At 40.0% G+C, this 27,227-nt stretch overlaps 2 protein-coding genes and 3 pseudogenes across 5 annotated transcripts; 1 reads left to right on the top strand and 4 right to left on the bottom strand.

Moving 5' to 3' along the window:
- Window positions 1-3,712: 3,712 nt before the first annotated feature.
- Window positions 3,713-7,845, bottom strand: LOC110063102 (uncharacterized). Its single transcript, XM_089286302.1, has 4 exons — window positions 7,521-7,845; window positions 6,874-6,996; window positions 5,766-5,972; window positions 3,713-4,007 (listed from the first exon to the last, which is right to left on the bottom strand). The coding sequence occupies exons 1-4, from the start codon at window positions 7,669-7,671 to the stop codon at window positions 3,847-3,849; spliced, it is 642 nt and encodes a 213-aa protein (XP_089142428.1). The 5' UTR covers window positions 7,672-7,845; the 3' UTR covers window positions 3,713-3,846.
- A 2,320-nt stretch (window positions 7,846-10,165) lies between these two features.
- LOC110063070 (histone H3-like) lies at window positions 10,166-11,145 on the bottom strand (annotated as a pseudogene).
- A 1,356-nt stretch (window positions 11,146-12,501) lies between these two features.
- On the bottom strand, window positions 12,502-13,417 carry LOC149113703 (histone H2A pseudogene; annotated as a pseudogene).
- LOC110063071 (histone H2B.1 pseudogene) lies at window positions 13,417-14,868 on the top strand (annotated as a pseudogene).
- On the bottom strand, window positions 14,002-25,643 carry LOC110063103 (uncharacterized). 4 transcript variants are annotated; one of them, XM_089286298.1, is made up of 12 exons: window positions 25,484-25,643; window positions 22,493-23,315; window positions 21,663-21,785; window positions 20,883-21,038; window positions 19,552-19,693; window positions 18,619-18,817; window positions 17,838-18,000; window positions 17,045-17,079; window positions 16,813-16,838; window positions 15,918-15,985; window positions 15,036-15,080; window positions 14,002-14,795 (listed from the first exon to the last, which is right to left on the bottom strand). In XM_089286298.1, the coding sequence occupies exons 2-12, from the start codon at window positions 23,274-23,276 to the stop codon at window positions 14,749-14,751; spliced, it is 1,788 nt and encodes a 595-aa protein (XP_089142424.1). In that variant the 5' UTR covers window positions 23,277-23,315; window positions 25,484-25,643; the 3' UTR covers window positions 14,002-14,748. The 4 variants fall into 4 exon arrangements, with proteins under 4 accessions (XP_089142424.1, XP_089142426.1, XP_089142427.1 ...); XM_089286300.1 differs by having other exon boundaries at window positions 15,036-15,077; XM_089286301.1 differs by having other exon boundaries at window positions 15,036-15,077; window positions 18,619-18,814.
- Window positions 25,644-27,227: the final 1,584 nt, after the last annotated feature.

Genomic DNA, 27,227 nt, shown 5'->3' with positions numbered 1-27,227 from the left:
ATTGAGCAGTACTTTTAAGTGGTACTGTTTATTAAGCTGTACAAGATGGTGCTAAATTTTTAGTCTGTGGATGAAACCCTTGTGTATGGCCATTTAAATGAAAGCTACTGAGCAGTATTTTCATGTGGTACTGTTTATTATGCTTTATTGTATGGCTCTGTCTCACAAGGAGTGGGAACTACCAAATTTACGAATTTGACTGGCTAAAATCGATATTGAAAGCGGTCTAGATTTTCCCATCTAGACCGGCATCTAGATTGGTAATGTTTTGCAGTGAAAAAGTTGCAAACTAAAATGCAAAATCATTGACTATTTTCATCTAACAATATTTATTTATGGAAGTGCCAAAAAGCCCGATGAGAAAAAAAAAGTAAAGAGGACGAGCAAAATTTGGCAGAATTAAATTCAGCTCATCGCCGTTCGCAAACAAAATGACAGTTAGTACAAACCAGTTACATTAAACGAATTAAATTGTTCTTGTTTGCGCCATATAAAAATTTCTTATTAACCGAGCTTAGTCGGTCTGTATGGGAGAATCTTAACCTCGGTCGTGTTTACAGACCTCGGTAAAGATTCTCCCATACAGACCTCCTGCTCGGTTAATAAGAGCTAAGTACAAGGTGGTGCTAAATTTTAAGTCTGTGGATGAAACCCTTGTGTGTGACCATTCAAATTAAAGCCACTGAGCAGTACTTCCATGTGGGTTTGTTTGTTTTCAGACATTATAAAAAGCACGAACTGCAAGCCTTTTATTTTTATCACTCTTTGCAATTACGTCGTCAAATTTCACAATGACATTTCATGGATCTTAAGAAATGTGTTCAAAGATCGTTACAGAATGACTAAGCAAATAATTCAGTTCCTCTTAGTTTTCTCCGTTAATCGGCGGTTTCTGTTTACACGTAAATGAGATGATTGCTTCCAGTTAGAAGAGTATTAGCCATTGTTGAACATAATTTAAAAGTAATCTACCCTTGATGACCTTGATATCATTACAGAATGACTAAGCAAATAGTTTACTCTGTTCATCAATAAGTTTTCTGCAAATACGTAAATAAGCTATAAATACGATGATTATTACCAATTGACAAAGCATTGGACATGAGAGCAGTTGAAAAACACTCTACTCTTGAGTGATTTCCTTTGTTAGGTGTTAAATGTTCAAGAATCATGTTAAACAAGACCACTCTCACTAATCAGTGAACTGAATCTGCCAGACTTAAGATAGCGCCCGGGGGAGCTAAGACTCCCATCTGAAAAGGTCGGGGATGCCCGGGGGAATTCCCATATAAAAAGAACAGAGGTGCTCGCCAGAAATTTTGAAAAGAACCCCTAAGAGGTACCAACATCCCGTCTTGTGGACGTGGCTTGATTTTTTTTATTTTTTTTTTCACCTGTAAGTGGTGCGAATTCTCATATTCAAAAGCTCCCGCTGTGGACCTTTTCAGGCTAAACACCCTAAGGGGACCCCTAAGGGGTACCAAAACCGCTTTTTTAGCCCTAAAACGTACGACGGGTACCCCCGTCCTTTTTATATTTGAGTCCCACTCCCCGGGGTGGGGACAGATGATCGTCGTCTCGCTTAGGGTGATAAATCCCGAAATTTGGTCTCACTTAGTGTTCAGAACGAAACGCCACTAGCACTAATGAAATATCTTTTTAGGGTTGTACTCGAAGAATTGAAATTTCAAAATGCTGTCACGTCAAAACACGGCCAGATTAGTCTCCTTTAGGGGTTTAATTCTAATTTTCCGACGGGCATACATCCCCGACCTTTTTACATGAGGTTCCACTGCCCCCTCCCCCTCCCCCCTTTCCCCCATCCCCTTGTGACTTGTCACGCACTCCTCCTGCGTGGGAGGCTACAGTTAAGAGTGTTGCGAGTCTTATGAGGACTTGAAGTCGTCATACGTCATTTGTCCCACTGTATGACGTATTTTTGACGTTCCTTTGAGCGTGAAAACGGCAAACTATTTGTCAGCAGTAATTTACAACCCACGCAAATCTTGTCAGTTAAGTCACAATATTTGATCCCTCTTAGCAATGCAAAACTCAATTCCCGACATTAGCCGGAAGTTTCACCGGTCTATTTATACACTTAATCTGACGAGCAAAACAAACAAACAAAACTCTAGGTAATCATGTCAACCAACGAGAGCGCGAATTGAAATTGCTCACATTTTCCGAACAACATTCCGAAAAGCTCACGAACCAAAGGCGAAGTAAATCTGGTGTTTAGAGATTCTCGGCCATCCATGTAGACCCTCCGTTCAGATAATAACAAACAATATTTTTGTATGTAGTGCATACTAGCTGGTGTGTAATAAAGTGCTCTGTCTGTGATGTACTTCTTGTATGAGGTATTCATTGATTGCTATTTGTTTGTGCTGAATGAATTTGAACAAGACGCTTTTGCGAATCAGAAAACTACTGTCCATGTACACATTAAGGCGTGTTACTTTATGAGACCTTGAAAGTGATTGTACCAGGGATCGAATAAACAGAAACTTGGCTATAATCTCAACCTACGCACACGGTCACCTACGCTATGCACACGGTAACCTTGGAATCAAGTTGTCAGTTGACATTTCAGGAAGGAATTAAAAGAAACTTTAAAATTATAAACTTACTGACGTATTCAGTAAAACACCAAAGAGGTGACAATAAAGCAAATAGGAATAAAAATAAGTAAGATTAGGGAAGATTGAGTGGATCAACCTCGAACGACGAATTAAAAAAGATTTGGCTCAACTTTTGAAAATGCGTCAATCTTTGACCATGTTGACGCAACTCTCTAAGGCTGTTTTACAATATGTTCTACTCTGACCTCAAAATAACGCACAGGATCGATCAGAAATCAAACATTTTCCCAGTCCTTAGCTATGATCAATCCTTTTTGCTTGAAACTTTTGTAGAGTGGAGAAAGTTTCTGGTGGTGCTAAGAAATATCGAAACCAAGGCGGCACTTAAATGAATTGCGTATTGATGACGCCAGAAAAATACTTCCAACGCAGAGAATCAAATCTGTGGACGTCGTGATGTGAGTATTTCGTGAGAAGAGAAACTAAATAGACGAAATTGAAAAATGAACCTGGATTTGAATAGCTCTGAGGATACACTTCTATCCAAAATTTGATACTGTCTAACAGATAAATAAGGACGGCAAAGGCCAATTTTTAAATTTAAAAATTGCATGGTATGGTTTCGTTTGAAAGTTTCATTTTCGATCAGTAGCTATCACAAATAATGACATAGGCAGAAAATTCATTTTACGTATACCAAAGCGGTCGACTTACAGAGTTATAAACTGCTTGGTTCATAACAAAACGATTAACTTACCTACCCGCAAACTGCTCATATTTAATACCACTTAAACAGATTGTGCAAACGCGACGCAGTAGATTTTTCCCTCCCTTTCCTATTCGTTCTTTCGGTCACATTTTTAGCAGTTTTCATGCGAAGTTAGGAGGAAGATGACGATTAAAGAGTATCCAGGCAGAATTCAGACACAAAAGAATTAAATACAGACGTCCCATGGTAATATTAATGATTTTTCGTGGACGCGTAGTGACGATCAATTCCGCATTTAAAAGTAATTATAATAGGCAAACTTTAACTCTAACAATTCTCTCTTTATCTCTAACAATTTCCCCAACCAAAAGACTACAAGACAATTGGAAAAACAAAATTAAATCTAAAGTCGGGGGGAAGATTGACTCAGTTGGGTTTCCCATTTTTTCAGTAGTGAAAACATTTTTTTTTTTTTAATCAGACTTCAAAAGTAGTGACAGGTTATTACTTATTTACCCCACCCTACTAAGTGGTATGTTAACTTCACTACTCACTCTACCCCTGACCTGGTGTAGGTGATCCAACATCTTCTAATCTTCTCTGATGAGCTTCAAAGAGCGTCAGATAATCAGGATCGTCTTGTTTCTGTGTTTTGATTATTCCGTGATGTTGGCGCACATCTTCCAGTGACGCTTCAGATCCTCCGTCTGAAAATTCTGAACAACGCATTGTCACTGCTCAGTACAGATTGGTTCAAATCAGTATTAAAATTTTAATAATAATGCTATGCAGTGCAGATTTGCGCTTGCGAAGTTCTCTTAAGAGATATTAAGAAGAGCTTGTTAAATTCATTAATTGTCCAATCCGAGCAAGAATAATTGTATATAATAGAGAGATTAAGCATGACGTTACGTCCAACGGCAAACGGCAAAAATGAAACTTTTGCCGTCTGTCTTCAGCTGTCTATACAGTAGAGTGAAAATATTGTATTTGTGGTGAATAGTAGGAGAGATTTTTCTATTTAGTTAATGATTAGAAGAAAACAACACAAATTCAGAGTTAATCTTTGCCGTTTGCCGTCTGCTGTAAACGTCATGCTTAAACTCCCTAATGACTTCTACCTTTTTACCTAATCTGTAAGAAAGTTAAAACTGATTGTGACATGACGTGTATAAAAGACTGACAAATTTATACTTATTTTTACAATTAATAATTAAGTTTGCAGTGTCACCCAATGGGTCCCTTGTTTTATGAGTCAAAGGAGTTCACGAGTCAATGGGTCAATGAGTCAACTGACTGATAAGCGCGCGCGGTTTTTCACAAAAATTATTCCGATTTCCTTGACGTTTCTGTCACGTCCGTGGGCTATGGAAAGCATGACCGGTGCCAGGGCGGTGGAAGGACTCTCATATAAAAAGGTCGGGGATGTTTATCGTCTCGCTCAGGGGTGAAAATCAAGGATTCTGGTCTCACTTTGGGCGCTCGTGAGGAAAAGCCACTATTTTTAGCTGTCAAGGTATCTTTTTAAGGTGCACGCCAAGAAAAAATATTGAGAAACGTTCTTATTTCGGTTTTTAGGCTCGATTTCCGCCGTTATCTCGAGTCCGGTCTGCTTGGGCAGGATCCTATCCTGAACAGCGGCTGGTAATCAAGCCTATTATGTTTTAAGTAATATCTTTCAGGGGTCGAATAAAGTTTGAGCCACAACCAGATTGATCTCCATCAGGGGTTTGATTCGTGTTTTCCGACTTGCATTCCCGGACTTTTCATATGCAGGTGGGCCGGCGGCAGCGAAGGAATGCACAATGTAACTGCAACACAAGACTTAAAAAGTGTAGCTTATTCGTATGGGGAGGCCCTAGGACCACTGAAAAGTTTGCATCTTTTCTGGCTATCTGCTAAGCCCCTCCCAAACCCTTTAATCATTCAAGGAGGAGTTCAGTGCCAATGCTTCTATCAGCCTTTCATGCTGTGGTACATAAAAGTGTAGTTTAGCGGGCCCCCAGGGAGGACATTCAAAAAAATTGCACAAAAGGGAAACAACTTTGAGAGGGGCACCCGGAGGGGACTCCAATATGAAAAAGGTCGGAGATGACCGTCAAAAAATTTGAATTAAACCTTTGAAGAAGAACAATCTGGGCTTGGCTTTAACTTTCTACCGAATAGCCTCGATTATCAGCTGCTGTTCAGGAAAGGAGCCTGTGCTAGTAGACTTGACTTGAGAGAGCGGCGGAAATTGAGCCTAAAAACGGAAATGAGAGCATTTTTTACTGTTATTTTTTCAAGTGCACCCTAAAAGATGCTTTGACAGCTAAAACTAGTGTCGTTTGGTCCTGGACATCCTAAGTGAGACTAAAATCCTAGATTTACACCCCTAAGCAAGACGACAAACATCCCCTACCTTTTCATACGGAAGTCTCCCCAGATATTAGCTTACGTATAAGTGAATACAAAAACCTACACTTTTCACTCACCATCATCCTCTGCTTCCTCCTCAGGCACCGTTTCTTCTGCCACCTCATCTGAAGCTTTTGCAGACCTGGCATCAGTTCCAGAAGACACTGAACTAACCTTGGAGGTCCTGTTGTCTTCCACTAAGAAAATGTAGCGATCTCCATCCTGGATGAAGCGTGTAGATTTTTGTGCTGTCGAGGCATGGCTGCTGCTGAGAACTATTGGAACTAAAGATTTCAGCCATGTATTAGCTTGTGCATTACAAAATCGTATATCTTATGTACACAGAAATGTTGAATTAAATTGCTGTTTGTTTGAACTCTTTCTACCCTGGTTTTTGCTCCTCCCTAGCTTCACAAACAAATTTGAGCTATACAGCATTGCAACAAAGAAAGAAAACTTCTAGACACAGGGTAACGTTTTTCAAAAACAGATGGAGATTTCTTTAAATTAAACTGAAACCTCCACCTTTTTGAAGAAATCCCAGGAGAAGACCATGGCACACAGAGACAACTTAACATTAAGACATAAAGAGGCAAACAAGGTGATTGTATTACAACAAAATATAATAAGTCTGGTAGGTTCTTACAGGATGTCTGTACCAGGTTCAACTTTAAGTAAAACTGCAAGTAGACAAATGACTTTGGGACACCTCTTGTTCAATTTTAATTGCGACTTTAGGTTTATCTAAGTATGTGTATTACTATAGAAGGTTTTATCTCCCCCTCTTATTTACCCTTTAGTCTTACAGTGATGGGTGTATCCCTTTGCAGGACCCCCCACTCCCCACCCCCTAATGTGGATGTAAATGTAGAGACAAAGTGTAATGATCAGGAACCACAGTAGAAGACAATACGACATAATTTATTTCTAACAGTTTGTTGCTCCCACTAAAAAGACTCCTTCTGCAGCTGGCCTGCACTGCATTATACTCATTTTGAAACTTTCAGTAAAGGCCCTCCTCAAGCATTGTGAGCTTGGTCATGTAAAAAGCCACAATGTGTCATTCAATAATGATTTTAGAATGCCTTTTGCCTTAAGGGGGCACTGAGCCATGTTCTTAAAAACCACATTAAATTTTGTGACTGCAACTGAGGCATCACCTAATATAATTTGTGTTTCACATACCTTTGTCAAATGATAGAAACAAATCTCTGATGTGACTAGTTCCAGGATTCTTTGAAGCATTGTTCTTTGCTTCCTCTTGTTGATTAACACTTGCTTGTGGTACTGAGGTCTTCTGCTGTTGATCTGTTGAAAAAGAAGCTAAAATCAAGAGCCGTGATTCATAAGCTATCTGTCTGGAAAAAACTGTAAGTATCAATACTACTTGAAGAAACATCTTATACAGCTTTATAAGCGAGTGACCTGAAGAACCAATAAAGTAACCTTCAGATACATACTATGGCCAGTGTAATCATTTTTTATAACAAGATCTGTGTCCAGATTATTTAAAGAAATATGATGTAGAAATGTAACGTTTGTGTCTCTGATTTTCTGACATGACATTTGGGTAGAAAAAAATTCAGATGGATCATAATTTAGTGGCATAATAATTTGAATGAAAATGAAAATTCAGGGAAAATGAAACAATTATCAATACCAGAAAGCTAAATAATAAAACATCTCCAAGCTATTTCTTTCTCACTGCATCAGCCCTCTCCTCCTTGTGAAGGAGAGGGAAGTACTAAAAGAGCAGCTGTAACTGTAGAAATAGATAAAAATATTTTGATTAACTATACTATTTTCAAATAATAAAAGACAGACAGCAATACCTTCTGCTCCTTTAGCTTCTGTTGGATTTGGCAGTGAAGGACTGTTTTTGTCTGTGCCAACCTTTACCTCTGTTGAGGAAGCTGGACCTACAGAGCTTCTTGTTTCAGTGGTCTTGTGGGGCATCGCAACTAAACTAGCTACACCTTGCATTCATGCAACCTTTAAAAAATAAAACCAAGAAATATTGTTTCTGACTAAAGAAAACGATTAAGACACTAAGTGGAAGTGTTCACTGTTCTAAATGAAAAACCAGTGTAAGAATCTGTGAAGCTTGTACTGTTTTAAACTTAGACTTATATTTTAAATACTGTCCCCAAATTAAATGAAAAATCTGCATCAGTCAGAGTTGTAACTTTGTCTGACATAGCTACGTTCACTAATGGTACTTATCAATGAACGACTTTACTTTAGTGTTTCATGAGAAAAACTCAAGCTCAATTTAAGTTACTAAAATGACATGCCAAAACATCTGCAAAAATTACACAATGCTATTAATCAATCAATACATCTAAATAATTTAACTTAAGCATGTAGACACAAGACGTAAGTGAAAGTATATTAGAGCACACTAATCAAAAACATTGTCGTGAATGTTTCTATGGCAATCTATTGCTATGGCAATGTGTCAGTCCTTCAACTGTGTTATAAAGAGAAATTTTAAAAAGATTGCAGCACGCTCTTGTTACATTCGAGTAGCCGACCTTCCAAAATTCGACATTTCCTTTCTTAAAACTGTCCAAGAATTATTATTTAGGTTTATTAATCATACCTTTCTTGGAAATCTTTTTATCGTCAAACAGAAGAAGGAGTTTTTCAACGGTTTCTCTATGCTTACTGCAAGTGTTTGCGAATCCCAAACGAATTCAAAATGGCGAACACGAGAGTGATGAGAAACTCGTCCCCATGGCCCCAGGGTCTTCTCAGAATTTCGTGGCCGCCATCTTGAATCTTTGTGCCGGCGCAGGTTCTGGCATTGTGCCACTTTCCTCTTGAAAACCAATTCTTGTAAGCTACGCCTTCGCATTGATTACTTCCGAGCTTGGCATGGGAGCCCATGTCCATGCTTCATCTTTAGAGCTGGTTTCTCCCCTCTTATTTTTCACAATATACCTCAATAGACCCGCTCACGTTACATGCGCCTCTAAGCGGACGCTTTGAAAATAATCCCCCATGGATAATACAAACAAATGGGAAATTCGTCTTACGTTTTTCTTTAAATAAAAAAAAGACAAACGTTTTGAAATTTTGCTTAACGAATCCATGCGTACGCTTTTGCCTCTATCAAGTTTGTTTCACGCCTAATAACCATAGTCTATTCAGAGGCGTGTTGGGCGGGTCGTAGACCAGGCCGCTTGAACGGTGAGCTCAAGGTTTTTTATCAGCTGATAGTTTAATGGCGACACAATGGGGTCGTCAGAGATGAAAGAATCATGGACGCCGCAGCAAAATAAAGAAATGGTTGCTCGGAGGATCAAAGAAAAATATTCTTCAGGCATAGAGCAGTGCTGTTTATTTTTCTGTCTTTATTTTTTCTGTCTTAGCTGTCCTGACTTTGTTTTTCTGTTTTTACTCAGTTTTAAACTTGTTGACAGTCATGGAAGGAAAGGTTCAAGTGCCACCGACTCCAGCTTGTGATTTGCAGGGTTCGCAGTTACAGAGTCTGGAATTGTTAAAAAAGTACGAAAGTCCACCGACTAGTTTTCCAGAACCAACTTTGTTATCACGGTCTCTATTCTTCCGGCATCCATCCTGCCGGCCTCGTCCCATACCAAGAGAAAATGGAGGGGAAAGAAGAGAAACCCTGGAAAAGGGTGACTCCTGTTCAATGGTTATTTACTCACCTGATCAAGTCAAGCATATAGGTTGAGAGAAAAGCTACAAGGGCCTTTTGCAGTTATGGACGGTCAAACCTGAGATCGAATTAGCGCCTCCTCTCAAATAAGCGCCCCTCCTATGGGCCAAAATTTAAAATAAGCGCCCCCCTCCTCTCCCCGTGTTTTATGGAAGAGCACTGAGACAAGAAAGGATGTATAGTTTTAATTTGGTCGTTTTCAATCGCAAGCAAGTAATCATCGACTCATTCAAGCACTGCACACTGACCGTCGCAACCAATGGTACTGAAGATCTGCTGATTCATTGCCTAAAAGCCCAACCCACCTTGTGCAGCAGGCTTAGACCAGCTAAAGGGGATATATTACACAGTTTTTCAAGAGAGACAGGAGTCTTCCGAGACTTCTGTGAGACTGACACATACATATATTACAAAAACCGCGGATCACATCTGACCACGATTTGGGAAATATTAAATAAGCGCCTCCCTCGAATAAGCGCCCCCGTCTTCTCCTAAATTTGAAATAAGCGCCCCGGGCGCTAATTCGAGGATTAACGGTACGATGAGGGCAGGCGATGAGGGTGAATGTTGTTTTACGCCGCATTCATCACGGCAACTGGTAAGCCAAACCCGCTTATGAAAGTCCGCTATAAAAAAAAAAAGCCTTCAATGGTGTTGTTCTACCAAGTCTCAGGCGAGAAAGCTTCCGAATGACTCAATTCAGAGCCAGTTGAAGAGAAAGAGAGTAAACGCGCACGTGATTTTCTCACTGATAGGCTTTCCCGGCTTCATTGATATATCAGTTCTGCCACAGCAAGAGAAGAAACACAAACTGCACAGGAAACAATAGGACGGGAAGCTTCTCGCGTACCTATATGTACACCTTTCTGATATGCACCAGAGACTTAAAATCGAGATTATAGCAAATACGTAGCAAGTACGTCGCGCCCACCATGTACCACGCTTAATCTCTCTTCTTTTGCCATAAAGAGAGCCTGGGATCGATTCCTTACAGTGCGTGCGAGAGGTTGGAGTCAGGGAGTCTTATTTTCTTCAGGTTTAGGCCGATACAGTGCCCCCATCCCATTTTAAAAAAGAAACAATCTCCTTGCATTTCGTTCACATTTACGCGTAACTATAACAGGGACCGAGGTCAGAAAATAATTATCATGAAGATTTAGCTTGTAGTTGGTAGCATGCGTCGCAGACAGTCTAGTTGGTCATTGCTTTTAGGAGCCGTTTGTTTTGAGAGGGGTGAAATCCACTTATGCTCGCTCTCCACGGATTTGGCGGGCCAACTGAATGTCCTTGGGCATGATGGTGACGCGCTTGGCGTGGATGGCGCACAAGTTGGTGTCTTCAAACAAACCAACAAGGTAAGCCTCGCTAGCTTCTTGAAGAGCCATGACAGCGGAGCTCTGGAAACGCAGATCGGTCTTGAAATCCAGAGCGATTTCTCGCATAAGGCGCTGGAAGGGCAGCTTGCGGATCAGCAGCTCAGTGGATCTGGTAACGACGGATCTCACGAAGAGCGACTGTACCAGGCCTGTAACGATGAGGTTTCTTGACTCCACCGGTGGCAGGAGCGCTCTTACGAGCTGCCTTTGTGGCGAGCTGTTTGCGTGGAGCTTTTCCACCAGTTGATTTACGAGCAGTTGTTCGAGCCATTTGAAATTTCACGAGGTTATTAAGAAGTCTAAATGTAAGCCCGCGACGCTTATAAAATGATTTATACATAAGCGGGCTTACCGTTGATTGGTGGAAAAGGCGGCCATTTTATTGGCTGGTGCAAAATTAGAATTCACATTTCGATCGTAGAAATGGGCTACAAGGTTGCGCTTTTCGAAATCCCAGTATCATTTCATCCTTATCAAATAAAGGTGCAGCCTTTGACTCGTCGTATATTTCTTCTTTTCGAAATAAAAATAACTCACGTCTGTCGCGGTAACGGGGGCAAAGGTCCAGGAAAAGGAGGCGCGAAGCGTCACCGAAAGATCCTTCGTGAAAACATCCAAGGCATCACCACCAAGCCAGCCATCCGTCGTCTTGCTCGCCGAGGCGGTGTCAAGCGAATCTCTGGCCTGATCTACGAGGAGCCGTGGTGTTCTCAAAGTTTTCCTTGAGAACGTGATCCGTGATGCTGTGACATACACTGAACACGCTAAGAGAAAGACTGTGACAGCCATGGATGTAGCCTGCGAACGCAGACGTACTTCCGGCTGTCGCGTGTCTCTCTCGGCGGAGACAAGCGAGAGTCGGAAATACGTCTGCGTTCGCAGGCTACCATGGATGTGATGTACGCTCTGAAACGACAAGGCCGTATTCTGTGCGGATTTGGCGGTTAGACTGCACAGTCTGCCAACACAAACAAACTGCTCCTTTAGGAGCCACCACTGAAATCTCTCAAAAGTAATGACCAACAGAACGTTTCTTAGAAGTGTTCTTATTCTTTATTACCATAGACCGCGAATAGCTTCTTTCCTTTCCCAGCGTACGATGCGAATCCATAATTTTAACTTTTCAAATCGCGCGGAAGATTTCAGGTCTTTCAGGAATAGAAAACTGACCGCTCGTTGTCCGCTACACCTAAAGTACACAAAAGTATCTTGAAATGGGATACAAAGCGAAACAAGCCAAACCTAGACTACGAGTAGTCAAAGAAGGACTATCCGTAGTCTAAGTCAAACCATTCCTGTTCTCACTTAGAATTTCGCCCGAAAGCCAGCGCACTTATCCCGACGGAAAAATTGTAGAGTAACAGGTTCAACCAGGGATGAGGAAAGAACGCAAAGCAACAGCGCAGTCAATGGCGGTTTTGTGCGTTTAGCCTTTAGAAAGAGAACATTAAGCGCGCAGAACTGGCGATGTTTGGCCATGAGCTACTGTATATACGTAGATTTTTTTTTTCAAATAAACACATTGATTGATCGCGGCGCGCGTTGCGACGATCACTTTAAAGTAGCCGAAATTTGCATACTGGGTTTAGCGTTTAAGGCGCGCTTTTAGTAGCTTTGGCGTGGGACCGAACTTTACACTATTGATACAAAGCTGATATACCGGTAGATCCCTTTACCCCAGTGGCGCACTCGATCAAACCACAACAGTCGCTCAGGTAGATGACGTGACAAGCCAAAGAAAAAATAATAATCTTGCCGTGAAAGCTGAACTAACTGTTGTATTCAGTGTTGCTTTTGAACAAAATAATTAAACGAACGTGGCACACTTTGACACAGATAGTAATAAGTGAAACCAACAAATTCCATAGAACATTCTAACATCAGTATATCTACCAGAGATCAAAAATTCTATAAACGTATTCTATTGATGTTTTCTGATTGCCAAACAATGTCAAACAACTTGGCAAACTAATAATGTTGATCGTGACTTTTTTAACATTTGGTGGCTCCTAGAGGAGCCGTTTGTTTCGAGTCAAAACTTATTTAAGCTTTGGTTTTCTTCTCGGTCTTCTTGGGCAGAAGTACAGCCTGGATGTTGGGAAGAACACCTCCCTGTGCGATGGTGACACCGGCGAGCAGTTTGTTCAACTCCTCGTCATTACGGACAGCCAGCTGAAGGTGACGGGGAATGATTCTTGTCTTCTTGTTGTCACGAGCAGCGTTGCCCGCCAACTCGAGGATCTCGGCGCTCAAATATTCAAGCACGGCAGCCAAGTACACTGGAGCACCGGCGCCAACACGCTCAGCATAGTTGCCTTTGCGAAGAAGACGGTGGATACGACCAACTGGGAACTGAAGCCCTGCTCGGGATGAGCGGCTCTTGGACTTAGTGCCCTTTGCTTTCCCTTTGCCGCGACCAGACATGATTAACGATGTGCAGAAACTTCGTTGTCTCGAAATAGAGAGTAAATAACATCACTTTGCAAACAGCAACATGTTTATAGTTCTTACCGAGGTAGGAAGGATCGAAAAGCACCAATCAAAACCTAGTGGTCTAATACATTGAATGGGCCATTGTAGAAAAATTGACCTCAAGGGTCAGCTTTAAGATCTAACCAATCACCAATCGAGGATTTCGATCCGTAAGTTAATCGATCCTTCATTCATTTTCATATAAATAGAGGGTCAACCGAGTGGGCAGGTATTTCATATCTGATCTTCAGACATGGCACCTAAAGTTGCAGGAAAGAAAGGTGAGAAGAAAGCCGGTAAGGCAAAGGCCGCCGCTGATGGAAAGAAGAAGAGAAGGGGAAAGAGAAAGGAAAGCTATGCTATCTACATCTACAAAGTGTTGAAGCAGGTTCACCCTGACACTGGTATCTCCAGCAAAGCCATGGGCATCATGAACTCGTTCGTCAATGACATCTTCGAACGCATCGCCACCGAAGCTTCCCGCCTTGCCCACTACAACAAGAAATCAACCATCAGCTCCCGCGAGATCCAGACCGCCATCAGGCTGCTTCTACCCGGTGAACTGGCCAAACACGCCGTGAGTGAAGGAACCAAGGCTGTGACTAAGTACACCAGCAGCAAGTAAACTCACTTTGTGGGTTTCGCGCCAAAACAAACGGCTCCTTTAGGAGCCACCAAATGATACAAAAGTCAATGGCCAACATGATGTAGTAGTAACACGTTTACGAGTCAAAATGAATCGTTTAGTTTCCTGAAGCGAAAACAACAAAATTATCAATGTTATACCAAATTACAACTTTATTTCAAATAACTGATTTTCCCTTGCTGTCTTACATGTAACTGCAAAAGTACAATATATTTCAATTTATAATCTCCAAATCCATTAAGATCCCTTCCTTTATTTAGTAAATTACTCGCAGTATACAAATTGGTTCGCCCCTCAGCTCATTTGTAACATATTTTTGTAAAAAAAATACACTTGCTCTTCGAATGTGTATTTAGAAAAATACACTATTTCCTAAAGTAACTTAAAAGCGTTAAATTCTATTTCTTTTTTTCCTTACCACATTCAATGACAAAATTTTGGATATAAGAACGTTTATTCCCTCGTTCTGGCTGTCCGTTACTTGGGTTTTCACGAGACATTCATCGATATTGCGTGAAGTCACCTCTCTTTTAGAATTGCGTGAGATAACCATAAACAGCTGACAAGCTTATAGCCCGTGTGCACTTTTCTGACCCACCCCGGGAGGTACGTGTCAACAAATTTGAATTTCAATTCTTATAAGAAAAATATTAAGAAAAATATTAATATCAAATGGCTAAAATATTCATCTGTACATTGTACAATAGTAGATAAAATCTGCAGGATGAAGACCAGTGACACACACTGACCATCTTGGGAACCCCTCAGTTAGTCTCTTGCAGTCGTTATTTAGGTCGTCACGCATCGGAGAAGCGTTGCGTGACGATTTCAAATAACGGCTGCGGAGGAGACTAGGGATGAGTTTTCACAATGCAATAATATTACTGATCAGCTGGAAGTTCCTCGTACAAGTCTTCATCAATGGGTTCTGCAAAAAAAAAAAAATAGCAGTATGGTTTAGTAAATTACATTATCAATTAAAGAACAATTTTCAGCAAAAATTTGTGAAAATTAATGTCTTAAGCCTTCAAGAGCCTGCAAGGGTCAAAGCTAGCAAGTGCATTCCTTGTGCAGTTAAATAAAATGAGTGAAAAATGCAAATATGAATTGAAATAATAAATATTATTAAGTTATTAAGTTCAGGCACTTTAGCCCATATCATTCATACCTTGCCCAGCCGCTATGTCATCATAAACTTCTTGGTCGTCCTCTTCTGAACAAGAAGACAGTGCAAAGAGAGAAAATATTTCAGAAATCAAAATAAAGAACTGATATTTATGTCAATATTGCAAATGAACGTAACATGATTAGGAATCCACACTAGCTGAAAGCAGGTAAAAGGTGAAGTCTGTATTGGCCATGTGTCCTGGAGCTTATCTCAGTTTCTGTAGCTTGAAGTGACCAAAAGTGATGTTAATCTCCCCTGAATGGGTGGCTAGTCCATTGTACCAAGACCTGCCCCCTTCCACCACTTCCCCAATAAATTGACTGTTGGCTATTTATACTTCCAGCTGAGAAAGGCACTGTGAGAGTAAGCATCCTTAATACCCAAGGGTTCAAACCCAAGGGTCCAAACCCATGGGTCAAACGTGAGACACCAGGTAGTGGTTGATGCAGTTATTAAGAAACTGAATGCAGGGTCAGCACATTTCAAGTCTAGCAGCCTAATGCACTCAGGCATACTGTGTCTACACCCAGATCACCATGCTTACAAACACAGCTATTAGCATATCCTGTTCCAAAAGAAAAGCAGCCCAGTCTCAATAGCCTGTGTGCCCCTCAAAAAATCGGGGGACACAGGCTAAGTCACAAAGGTTATTTTCTACTCTTCTCAATCAAATTTAAGCCCAGAATTACAAGAAAGAAGACTTTAGTGGCAAAGTGCATAATTCTCACTTTCATTGCCAAATAAGGTTTGAGATCTGATCCATAGGCTTTTATTTGTCCTTGCGCTAACTTCAATATTTCCATCAAAGCTTTCAGCATCAGTAGAAGAAAAGGCAAAAAAAACTCTTGTACGTCCGCACTATATATACATACATCAATATACCTTCTTCTATTTTGGTTGCACTTTGATATTGGTCAACATCTTCATAGAAGTCTTCTGTTATAATTGCACTAAAATCAATCAAGTCAAGTTAGTTATCTGCCATGGAAATCATGAACATACTTGTTTCACATAATTTCGTGTTTTGAATGTCTATTTACATGTAGATTGGTTAGATAATTTTTCTTTTTAGACAATTAATAACTGTATGGCACTGCTGTATATTAATATGTGTTGTTTGAAACATGGTTTACTCTGTCAGTTCATCAAAGTACAAAATAGAAACTATAAATGAAAAACTACGCAAATATTGTTGATAGAGTCAAACCTCCACTAACTGCCACCTCATAACAATATAGCCACTATTTTTTGTCTCAGCAGATTGTCCATACATTCACTTTTATTTTAACCTCTCTACAACAGCCACCTCTCCACAATGGTAATGGCCACTAAAGTGCATCCCAATTACCGAAACAACATCTCCATAACAACCAGTTAATCAACGACTAACAAACGGTGTATACAAAACCACAACTTTTCATTGTTAAAGGTCACAAAACTTGAATGGAAGCACACATCACTGGTCTCTGTTTCTGTTTTATTGATCAATATATTTTGATTATGTTATATATTTACGAGCTAAAATAAGCATTTGTTATTTCAATAAAAATGTTCACCCCACAAAAAAATCCGGGGTCATATTATAGCCCTACTTCCCCATAATGGCCAACTCTCTACAACAGCCACTTTCAGTTTCTTCTCTCCCCTAGATGGCCGTTGTGGAGAGGTTCGACTGTAAAGATAATGTATATAGGGAGTTAGCCACAAGCATATTGTGATGCTTCTTAATGAATAATCTAGAGAATTTCATTGACTATTTGACAAAATAGACCTATACCTTATTCGATTTCCTTCACTGTCAACCTGAAAAATAAACGCAACTTTTCATTATTATCAAACAAAACGTGCATGCTTGAGTTAATGATTTTCGTGGGTATAATTGCCTAAGAGAACAATATAAGAAAATCTGAATGAAATATAAGAAATGCTAAGATAAAAATAGAACAGAAAGAAAATTGCTGCTACTAGCATACAGAGGAACACTGATTTTAAACTTAAAAGAAACTTACTTTGAGTTGAATGAGGTCTGTAGGTAGGTAACCCACTGGAAAAGACAACAACCAAAAAACAAAAATCAACATTTAAAATCATGTCAGTTATGGATTTTGAAACATGTTGTTCTTTTCATCAAAAAAACAAAACAACAGCATAGTTCTCTCTATCTCACAGTATATAATAGTGATGAGATGCTTGGGAACATGAACTCAACAAATCTTGAAATGTTTCCAGATGTCATTTAAACCCTCCTCCTAGCTATTCACAGAGCACACAATAGCAGGGGTTTCATTAAGGGCTGGGTACTGGGTAAATTGACTGGCCGTGAGGATGATTTTGCCTGCCTGGTTTGACCATCTGAAACCCCTGCAATGGACACAATAGTTACCATAATAATTCACTTTATACAGCCCCACTTGATAGGGAGGTCCTGCAAGGTGCTTACTGGAAGGAGGGCTATAAATCAAATCATAACTACAGTGGAGAAGTCTGCATATAAGCAGGTTCCAAGAAGCCCATCAGGCCAGTTTCTGCAGCATAAAAGAATTAGGAGTATTTCTACTCCCACCAAGATGGGATGCTAGTCCATCGCAAGGTTACCCACCAACATTAAATTTGCCTGTTCCCATTCATGCACCCGGGTGGAGAGAAGCACTGTGAGAGAAAAGTGTCTTTCTCCAAGAACAAAACACAATCTCTCTGGCCAGGGCTTGAACCCGGACCACTCATACCAGAGATGAGCGCACTAATCATGTGGTCACCATGCCTCTCTTCATTACTACAGTAACTGACACAAATTAAACATACAGTGTCCTTCAGGGTTCTTAATAAGCCATTTTCCTTGAGGACATCCTTTTTCACTGATAATAACCAGTGCCTCCCCTTCCTTCACTGGCAGTTCAAACTTTCCATCACCAGTAAAGTTTCTCTTAGCTTCTCCAACACCATTGCTTTCAGCTCCAGGTTTTAACTGAAAAGGAGAAACGCATACTGTCAGTATAAACTTACTATATAAAAAAAGGTACATGGTAAAGTCTGCATATGAGCCAAGTGGCCCATCAGGTGCATCCTTAATTATCTCCAGTTTCTGTAGCATGAAGCAACATGTAGCATGAATGACATGCTAGTCCATCACAGGGTTACCCCAGCATTAAATTCACCAGTACCCATTTATACACCTAGGTCACTGGAGGGAGGCACTGAGCCAGTAAATTGCCTCGCCCATAAACCAAATTCACTGAGCCCGGACCACTTGATCTGGAGGAAAGTGCACCAGCGAAGACACCACCATACCTCCACAAAAAAACTTACAATATAACAGCCCTGCAAATGTGCTGACAGTTGGCAGTTTTTCACCTACAATAAATTCCTTACTGCCTATTTCACATTGAAGTTCACTAATTTTGATTAATTTCAAATCCCTCCCTGCCATTTTTTTGGTTACTACCCCTGTCATACTGCCTGCTACTCCAAAACATTTTCAAAGGGTTTCTGGAATAAAACAATCACTCCAGGTAACAATATTACAGTTAAAAAGTCAGTCAGTCATAACATTGTCAGCTGGCAACCTGATCTTAATCCCAGGTACCTTGTGTTTTTTTCGAAGCTCTTTATCATCCCGATCCCTTCTCTTTTTCTCCTCTTCTTTCCTTCTTTTTTCTTCTTTTTCCTCTCTTTCTCTTCTTTTCTCTTCTTCCTTTCTCCTTTTCTGTTCTTCCCTTTCTTTCTTTTTCTGGTTTTCCATTTCCTTCTTGAGATCTTTCTTGCCTTTCTCTTTGTTTGCACTGCTAAAAAGGTTCATGAAGCATTAACTGAGATCCAATCAAAAAATACAAGATTCTGCCAAAATAAGCCAAGAGACAAGATGTGAAAAAGGTATGATTTGACGCCAAAAAGATCTAGTTGACACATGTAAGCATTAACAAGAATAAACAAATTAAATACAAACTGAAACAGTTTTCATTTAATCCTAGTTCTAGTTTTAATCCTTAGTTTTAGTATCATGTTTTTAGCTTTTATTACTTTTGTATTTTAGACACTTAATGTATATTCTAGGCTTTTATTTTTTAGAGGACCCTACTGAAACCACCTCTAGGTTATTGGAGGCCTCCTCTTAAAATATTATTTTGTCATTGTCATTGTCATTGTTATTATTATTATTATTTACTCAATGTCAAACATTTACCTAGAGGTCACAAAATACCCCCTTGAACAATAAATAAACCAACACCCAAAATACAGAGCAGAGAAAATTTTTAATCTTATTTAACACCTCTGAAAAGAAAAAATGCAAATTTACACCACAAATCTTACTGTACCTCCATGCTACTTTATAAATCTTCAACTACACCCCCTCCATCCAACCTCACCTCTACACCTTCCAGGACTCTACACTCTACACCTTGTGTTGTCAGAATAAACTTGACCTTGAGAGAGTTATGCCACCATATACACAACATTCTAATGCCCTTTTACAAGCATTCTGTGGTTGAAATTTGTAGTATCAACATGCACAGTGTACCTGGGGACTACTGAAGGTGAATATTTGTTTTCAATAGGAGAGTCGCAAGCCTCTTCTTCTTTCACCTCTGGCTGTCCATTAAGGCTAGTCCCCACTGCATCATACATTTCTTCTCCAAATTTTTCCCCTTCAACGGCAAAATCTGGAAAACAAATAAAATTTAATTAGAAAAGAATAACAAAGGAGCACACAGAAGAATATAAGCTACAGGTGGAACTATGAATACTATATGATTGCATGTGCCCATCCAAGCAAGGTAAAGACTGTTGCAATCCTGGGGATTTATGAGAGGCACAAGGCTCACAAAATAAAGCAGTGAGACTTACTCCCATACCCCTATCTCCCTCCCCAGTTCAATACAAGTAGGAAGCTAGTTGCCCTAATTAGAAAACGACACTTTGCAGTATCTAACCACAAATTCTAATTCATATGTATCTGGTGGTAATCTCTGACACCCCTGTCACCCCAGTTCAATGTTGTGACCAGCTGCTGTGGTCTGGGCAGTGTTAGAAATAGAAAAATCAACACTGTTTGGGGGGGGGGGGGGGGGGGGGGAAGGGAGTAACGTTTCCGAGACACTCAAAATTACTGCAAAGTGTCTCAACACTTTTGCTGCTTATTATAGGTGGAGTCCAGGGTACATTGTACACTGGGGTAAGCAATCTTCCCTAAGAACACCACATGTGTTAAGACCCTGGGATGGCAAGGCTCAAGGGTGGACCTCTCCATCAAAGCCATTGAGGAATCACCTTTGCAAATTAGATTTGTAGGGAAAATGAGATCTAGGGGCAACATAGAAAAGAAATAAAAGATTCAATAACTAGGTAAAGGTATTTATGTCTGTTTTCGAGCCTACAGTGCCCATCAGGCTGGTGATTATCTCTGGTTTCCATAGAATTTTGACACAGTCGACATTCCATCCAATGTTAATTCTATGTTAATTGTCCTGCCGGACAAGTAACTTTTGATTCTCACTTGCCAATGGGCCCTTGCACATCAGCAATTGAGAATGCCAATGTCGACTTATTTAAATGATCTATTATTTAGTTTACACAATATAAATTCTCCAAGTAACTAGGAGTATTTTGACTCCCCCTGGATGGGATGGTAGGCCATCACATTGTTTAACCCTACCATTTACTTCACCACATCCAGTTACTCATCTGGGTGGAAAGAAGAAATGTGGGAGTAAAGTGTCTTATCCAAGAACATAATGCAATGTCCCCGGCCAGGGCTTGAACTCAACTGCTTGATCTGGAGTCTAGAACACTTAACGTGTATTAGGGCAAAAACTCTCCTAAAAATTTTTCGATAAAGACTTTATATGATACCATTTTGTAAATGTTCACGAGCTTGCTCTGCCACAGCGTCTAAGTCATCGTAGCTCTCGTCACAGATAGGTTCAGTATTTTTTGCTTCTGCATTATTTATCTCCTCAACTTTTGCTTTCATCTCATCAACATCATCATAGTTTTCCTCCATAATTCCTGTTATGTAGTAAAGGTATACATATTGAGTCTTGTTCACACAGCATGCGCAAAAAGTTGGAGAAAAGGAATCAACCCTGAGAGGATCACAGCTAAAGCTGGATCCCAAAGGTATTTGTCACACAGGAAATCAGCATGTGCCTGCTCACTTGCTCTCCAGGTGAGTCTCAGAGTCTTAATCATTTTGGGCAAATTCAAACCGGAAATGTAGTAGCTTAACTAAAGGTCAGGCAAGGACTGTCAAGATTAATTTTCTATTGCTGTATATGTTCAAGATTGTTGACTTACAAGGCAACTGAGTTAAGAAACTCAGCCAGCTGTGACTGATGACAGTAAAGACTCTGAACAATAACATGGCAAGATCTAGCGTAATCTGCACATTGTCAAATTTTATCACTAAATAATGTTTGCTGGTCAACTTTTAAAATTAGTGTACTCTTTTTATCCAAAAGCTAATTTGCCACATATTTAGGTTAGTCTCCTGAAATGCCCCCTCATTGTTTGCATTGAAACCACTTGTGGTCCTACTTGAAAACAAGCTGAATACTTTTCACCGTAAATGGATTAAAAGGCAAATACACATGCCAAATAAGCTACCATCAAAAAGTTGACCTATATCATTACCTTCCTCTGCTGTAGTCTCCTTTTCCTGTTCAGCTTCATTTCTGCCCAGAATCTGAGCCTTAAGATCATCATCTACATCATCATACTCTTCTCCTTCATCTTCCTCTTCTGCAATACTATGATCTGAAAACAAACCAAGGTGAAAATTAGCTTTAAAATAAAAATAAACATTAACTAAAATCTTCAAATAATATCCAATTGGGCTTTTCATGGCCAGTGGAAATAAACAATGAAACAAATCATGTTAATGAACATAACATGGTTAAGAATTCCAACTGGCAGGAGGCAGACCAGTTAGCTATTTACAAGTGTGGCCAAGCAGTTCAACTCAGGACAACTGAGAACAACACCAGCTTGTGGTCAGAATGGGACCCTAAGCCGCAACCTCTGATTTCACTTCCAGTGCCCTAACCACACGGCCACACTGCCTCCTCCAATCAGTCATTCATCTTTTATTTCCTTTTATTTCAGGTTAAAATCCAGGTTAAAATCCAGTTCAGTCACATTATTGCTTACTTTTGGTTTATCAAAACTACTAAAATGTGGCTCATTGGCCCAAAATGGTGCACCCCTGTTGCATGATGTGAGTATATGTAAGTGGATACAGCTCCTTTAATACAAGAAGAATGAGATATGTGGGGCTAAAAACCCTCAGGAAATTCCAGTTTAAAAGCTTTTACTTTCCTTTTAATACTTTTGCTTTTGAACCCTCCAACTTTACATGTAGAATTTCAAAAAAAAAAATTCCTTGGGGTGGCTATGGATATTTCATGACCCACACAATTATACATTAAGATTTGTTAAGTGAGAAGCACAGAAGCAAAGCTTACCCAAGCTGCTATTGTTCTCCAGCCTATTCAACGTGTTTCGTCGTGGTGACATCACAATTCTATTGCTGTCATAATTCTCCAATAACTTCATTAAATTTTCAGGTTTAGGACACTTTGGTGGCGGTTTCCCAAGACTTTCAAGTGTTGGCAAAACACAGAGCTTTGGCTCTCCCCTAGAATCATGGCAAACAATTTTCTTATTTGAATCAGTTAAAATATCTTTGCTCTCGTCAGTAACACCTCTGCCAGAATCTGAACGTAGTTTAGTCTCATTTTCTTTGTCCTCTTCCTGCTTGATATTTTCTGGGGCTGGTTTAAGTGGTTTAGGCTTCGGTTTTGGTTTTGGTTTTGGTTTCATCTCCTCCTCTTCTTTGTGCTCAAACATAGCTCTCCTTCGGGCCATGAGACTTTGAAGTTCATTTGTCGGCTCATCAGCATTTGCAGTGTTTTTGTTATCAATGTCTTCTGCGATCTCCTCCTCTTCTTTGTGCTCAGACACAGCTCTCCTTCGGGCCATGAGACTTTGAAGTTCATTTGTCGGCTCATCAGCATTTGCAGTGTTTTTGTTATCAATGTCTTCTGCGATCAAGCTGTCACGGAAGCCAGTTTTCCTCAGTTTTATAGAAGGAATTAACTGGGCAATAGCTGATGGATCATCACTCCTTTTTTGAAACTTGTTGTTCCTCGGGGGTGATGCCTTTTTTACAGCCTGTGGGGCCTTTGGTGGTGGAGTCCTGTGCAATGAATTTTTCTTCTCCAATATTGCATTCTGTGTTATCGACATTCTGGGTTGTGGTGATCGGAATAATAGTTAAATAGGTATCTGTTGACCAGGAAAAATCAAGTATTGTAATAATTATTCCACATCTTTATACAGTGCATATTCATCCCATAGTGCTCACGTAAATAATTTACGATTGTCTCTTTGGTAGCTTGTCCCCATTTTCATTGGTATGAAGCCAGACTGACACACTTAATGATTTTACAGGCTCATTGAAACAAATGTCACAGCCATTAAAAATAACAATAATTGTTTCCTACAGCAAGCACACTAGTTGATCATACTGCCTGCATTTGTGATTGGCCATAAGATTAGAAGTTTTAATCACACATCACCATGATCAAAATCAACACTGAATAGCAAAAATCATAGTCACAGTAGTGGGTGCCCTTCTAATTTCCACAGATCACCACTGCAATGAATATATAGAATGCTGTCTGTTGCGTGACTAATGTATGCTAGTTACATCATGTTATCTCTGCTAATGTATTCCTGTTAGATCACATGATTATATGTTCTCGCACAAGTTCGATCTGTTATATAAAGAATATGGAAAGTAATACTCGCGGCTTAAATAATGCTTGATAAGACTTAACAGAGATCAGGGCAGACAGAAGATTCAACAGTGCCAAGAATTAATAGCTCAAGTTAAGAGCAGTTTTCAATTGAGTGTCGAAAGCAATTAGGTAATTACTTTAGTTTTGGCTTTACTACCATTTGAGATTGACTGAGCAGTCTAATTGGTAAGTAATGGGTTTGGTTATGGATTTATGACACTCAATTGAAAACTGCTCTAAAGTACAGTAACCAGAAGTGTTTGCAACAAGTTGTGTAGCAAAGAGAACAGTCTTTACTGCTGACCTGTATTACTGTTCTGTTTTGCTCTCCTGCATTTTATGTGTTATTAAGTGGAATAGGTTCAACTAGATATCACCACAGAAGAAAGTTTCGCTAGTTGGCTAGATCTGAAACATTGTTAACTAAGCCATTCTTGCAGTTTTTGTTTGCCAATTGCTAACTAGATTTGTCAGTGTAATTATGTAATGTATCTCTTTCACAGCTCAGATCGCATAGCTACAATTATTAAAGATTAAGGTAATATCATATGATTTGTTATTGTCGGATTCAGTCTGATGTTACCAGTTTCTTACAAAATACAGAGAAAAGCTCCACTGTAGGAAGGCTGCAGTTTAATTAGTCAATTCTTGGCCTAGTTAGGCAAGACTAGTTTATGGCTGCTGGTGCAGAAATCATAGGATGCCATTCTCTCAAGCTGAAAATATGTCAAGAAAACCTTGGTACCGAGCTTTTAATAAATACTCTTAAAAACCATACAGGCCTTTTGCTTCACCTTTCTGACACTTACAGGGTCCGAGACAAGTGAATTTCAACCTTTTGTCCGCCAAATCGTGCACAATTAATTGAGCTGAAAAACTTGTTTGATCTTTTTCCCAACCACAGAAATTGTTTACATAATTGAGTAGATTTAATAACCTCCTGTGAGAACGTCAACAAAAGTAAAAGTTTGCAAATTAGAAATAGCATTTCGATAAAGAAATGAGAATGTGCAATAGGGATAATTCTCTTGATGACAAAATTGAAGACTAAACGGCATTTTGAAGCAGTATTTTCCTTTCGCTTCCGGGACTGCAACATTAAAATTCATATGTGTGATCACGAAACCCAAAATGGCAGTGAACGGTATGTTTAAATACAAGCTCTTATCAGTTGTGAGGTTTGACTGCTCGAGGGTCCGAGATCTAGAGGCGACAAACAAACATGCGAACATTTATACCGAAAATATGGTTGTTTCGGTCGCTTTTATAGCTGGCTTCCTTGCTTGCTTTCTAAATAAAAAGCTCATTCGTCCTGTTTATAGATCCTGTCAAATACAAATGGCCATCGTAGGTTGAAGGTCGGCCTATCCTGGCGTATCATGATCAAATGCTCAACAGCCAAACAACAATATTGAAACTTCGCCGACTCAGATCACAATACTGAACGCTTGCTACGAGCCACTACTTCCTAAATGACCATATGACATATAAAATGTTCAAAATGAGGAAGAAAACCAAGCTCGGCTCGGAGGACGGGTTGAAACGCGCTAAAAAGCTCCAGCTAGCAAGCTCGTGAATCTGCATGTACATTGAACAATTTATCAAATGTTCGACATTGCTACATTAATTACTACCGTCAATAAATCAGCATACCTTTCTTTTTCACATAAGGGTGGTCAGCTTAAGTTCTCGATCTTTTAAACCTCGTTTTGCTTCAGAATTAGCTAGAATTCCACTACATAACCCTTTGCTAACCTTCGCGCAAAACGTTCCACAAAATACTTCCGCCAAGGCTGCGACACGATCTAAAAACATTTTGATTGGTCAACTTCAAGGTTCAAAAAAACACTTGTTTTGATTGGATGTTGGTCTTCATCGTTCTCATTCCACTCAAAAACCAGATTTCTTTGTGACAGACTTCATTGGCATTCTTGCTATAGAGACCCTGTTAGGGGTAAATTCCGACAAGCGACATGGCCTTGAAACGGGGACATGAGAGCTATGAATTGTCGACGAACGACAGACTACTCCAACGAAATAGAGAAAGCGACACCAATGGCAAGATGGACCGACAACGAATTTCGGAACTGAGAATGCAGTGATTGTTTTAAACGTCTGAGTCGAAGTGAAGACGCATTTCCAGAGTTTTAAATGTGTTTTCCTCTCTCACGCGCGATGTCGACGGGTCGCGAAATCCAGGCTTTCCTATATATACTAAAACAACCACGTCGAATAAATCGAGTCCGTCATTGCTGAGTATTTTTTCTCACTCTCAGCTGAGTGAGCAGTGCCCTAAAACGCCTAAAAACACGCTTAAGGAAAAAGAAAAGAGATCTTCGACCGTCTGCTTCACACTTTTATTAGTGGGTCACCAGTAAAAGAATATGAAGCTGTAATATCAACAAATGGCATTATGGAAGGAAAAGAGAGACAGGGGAAAGCTGGCAAGGTGTTCTCGTCTTCAGCAGAAGATAAGGGTTACGCCAAATTCAAAGGAAGATTATACATAGGAGAGATTATCTGATTGAGGCCGTTGAGATTTTGAGTTAAAGAACGGTTGTTAAACATAAACATGGTAAAAATAGTCATAGGTCCGATTGTACTTTAGGTCCAAATACTGACTGGAGAATGGCTGAAAATAGCAATTCCAAGCGTCTAAATTTCAAAATTTACCGGGGGGAGCATGCCTCCACATCCCCCAGGAAGTTAGCAACTTCAGCGCTCGAAAGCGTGCCCAAGCCCTTAGAAACCATGCCCCCGATATGCCCCCCAGCATGCCCCCAGCCCCTTACAAAATTTTGAAAAATTGAGGTAGCTAAGAAGTCTTTTCCTTCATTCTGAGTCGAAATGTGAGGCTTTAAAAGTAACTATAAAGTAATCATTAAACCCACTGACCGGAGAAATCCTGGCTCTGCATAGGAATTCCTACTGCTGAAAAGTGTTCGAAGCAAGTGCAAAACGTACAAGGAGTAAATTATATCTAAAGAGATACTTAATTACATATGTACTTGACTAAAACAGCAAGGAACCCTCAATGCGTGAGAAATAATAGCTTCAGCGTGAGAGCGCAAGATTGAATTCGATGCGTGAGGCTCATGTTCAATGCGTGAGACTTCAGAGCACTGTGTCGGCCGACATTGCTGGTGGCGAATTTCAGACAGGGGGCATGGGTACCCCCCTAACAGGGCCTCGCTATAAGGTTTCATAGATAACTTTCCCCACAGGGATATTGTAGATTATTTCATTTCACATTTGCGTAATATTATAAGAAAGGGGATGTGGGGCGGGGGGGGGGGGAATTCTCAATTATCAACGCTGTCTTCTGACGTATTTGACTTGACACGGCATATTTCACACAGTCAGTAAGGGTATTTATTTCTATAAAGTTATGGCCGGT

This window comes from Orbicella faveolata, unplaced genomic scaffold (genome assembly GCF_042242905.1).
Source record: "Orbicella faveolata isolate gen_17 unplaced genomic scaffold, um_ofav_v1 contig_14, whole genome shotgun sequence".
NCBI lineage: Eukaryota > Metazoa > Cnidaria > Anthozoa > Scleractinia > Merulinidae > Orbicella > Orbicella faveolata.
Note: the sequence above shows the minus strand (reverse complement) of the source record. Positions and strands in the feature narration are given on the sequence as shown.

Excerpts from the sequence above, each read along its gene's own strand:
- LOC110063102 (XM_089286302.1), bottom strand. The coding sequence starts at position 7,671 with ATGCAAGGTGTAGCTAGTTTAGTTGCGATGCCCCACAAGACCACTGAA. Across the intron at positions 5,973-6,873 it reads GTTTCTATCATTTGACAAAG|TTCCAATAGTTCTCAGCAGC; the intron begins GTATGTGAAACA and ends TGAAATCTTTAG. Across the intron at positions 4,008-5,765 it reads GGAGGAAGCAGAGGATGATG|AATTTTCAGACGGAGGATCT; the intron begins GTGAGTGAAAAG and ends TGCGTTGTTCAG.
- LOC110063103 (XM_089286298.1), bottom strand. The coding sequence starts at position 23,276 with ATGTCGATAACACAGAATGCAATATTGGAGAAGAAAAATTCATTGCAC. Across the intron at positions 18,001-18,618 it reads AGCTTCGAAAAAAACACAAG|TTAAAACCTGGAGCTGAAAG; the intron begins GTACCTGGGATT and ends TCTCCTTTTCAG. Across the intron at positions 15,081-15,917 it reads TGCAACCAAAATAGAAGAAG|AAGAGGACGACCAAGAAGTT; the intron begins GTATATTGATGT and ends CTTCTTGTTCAG.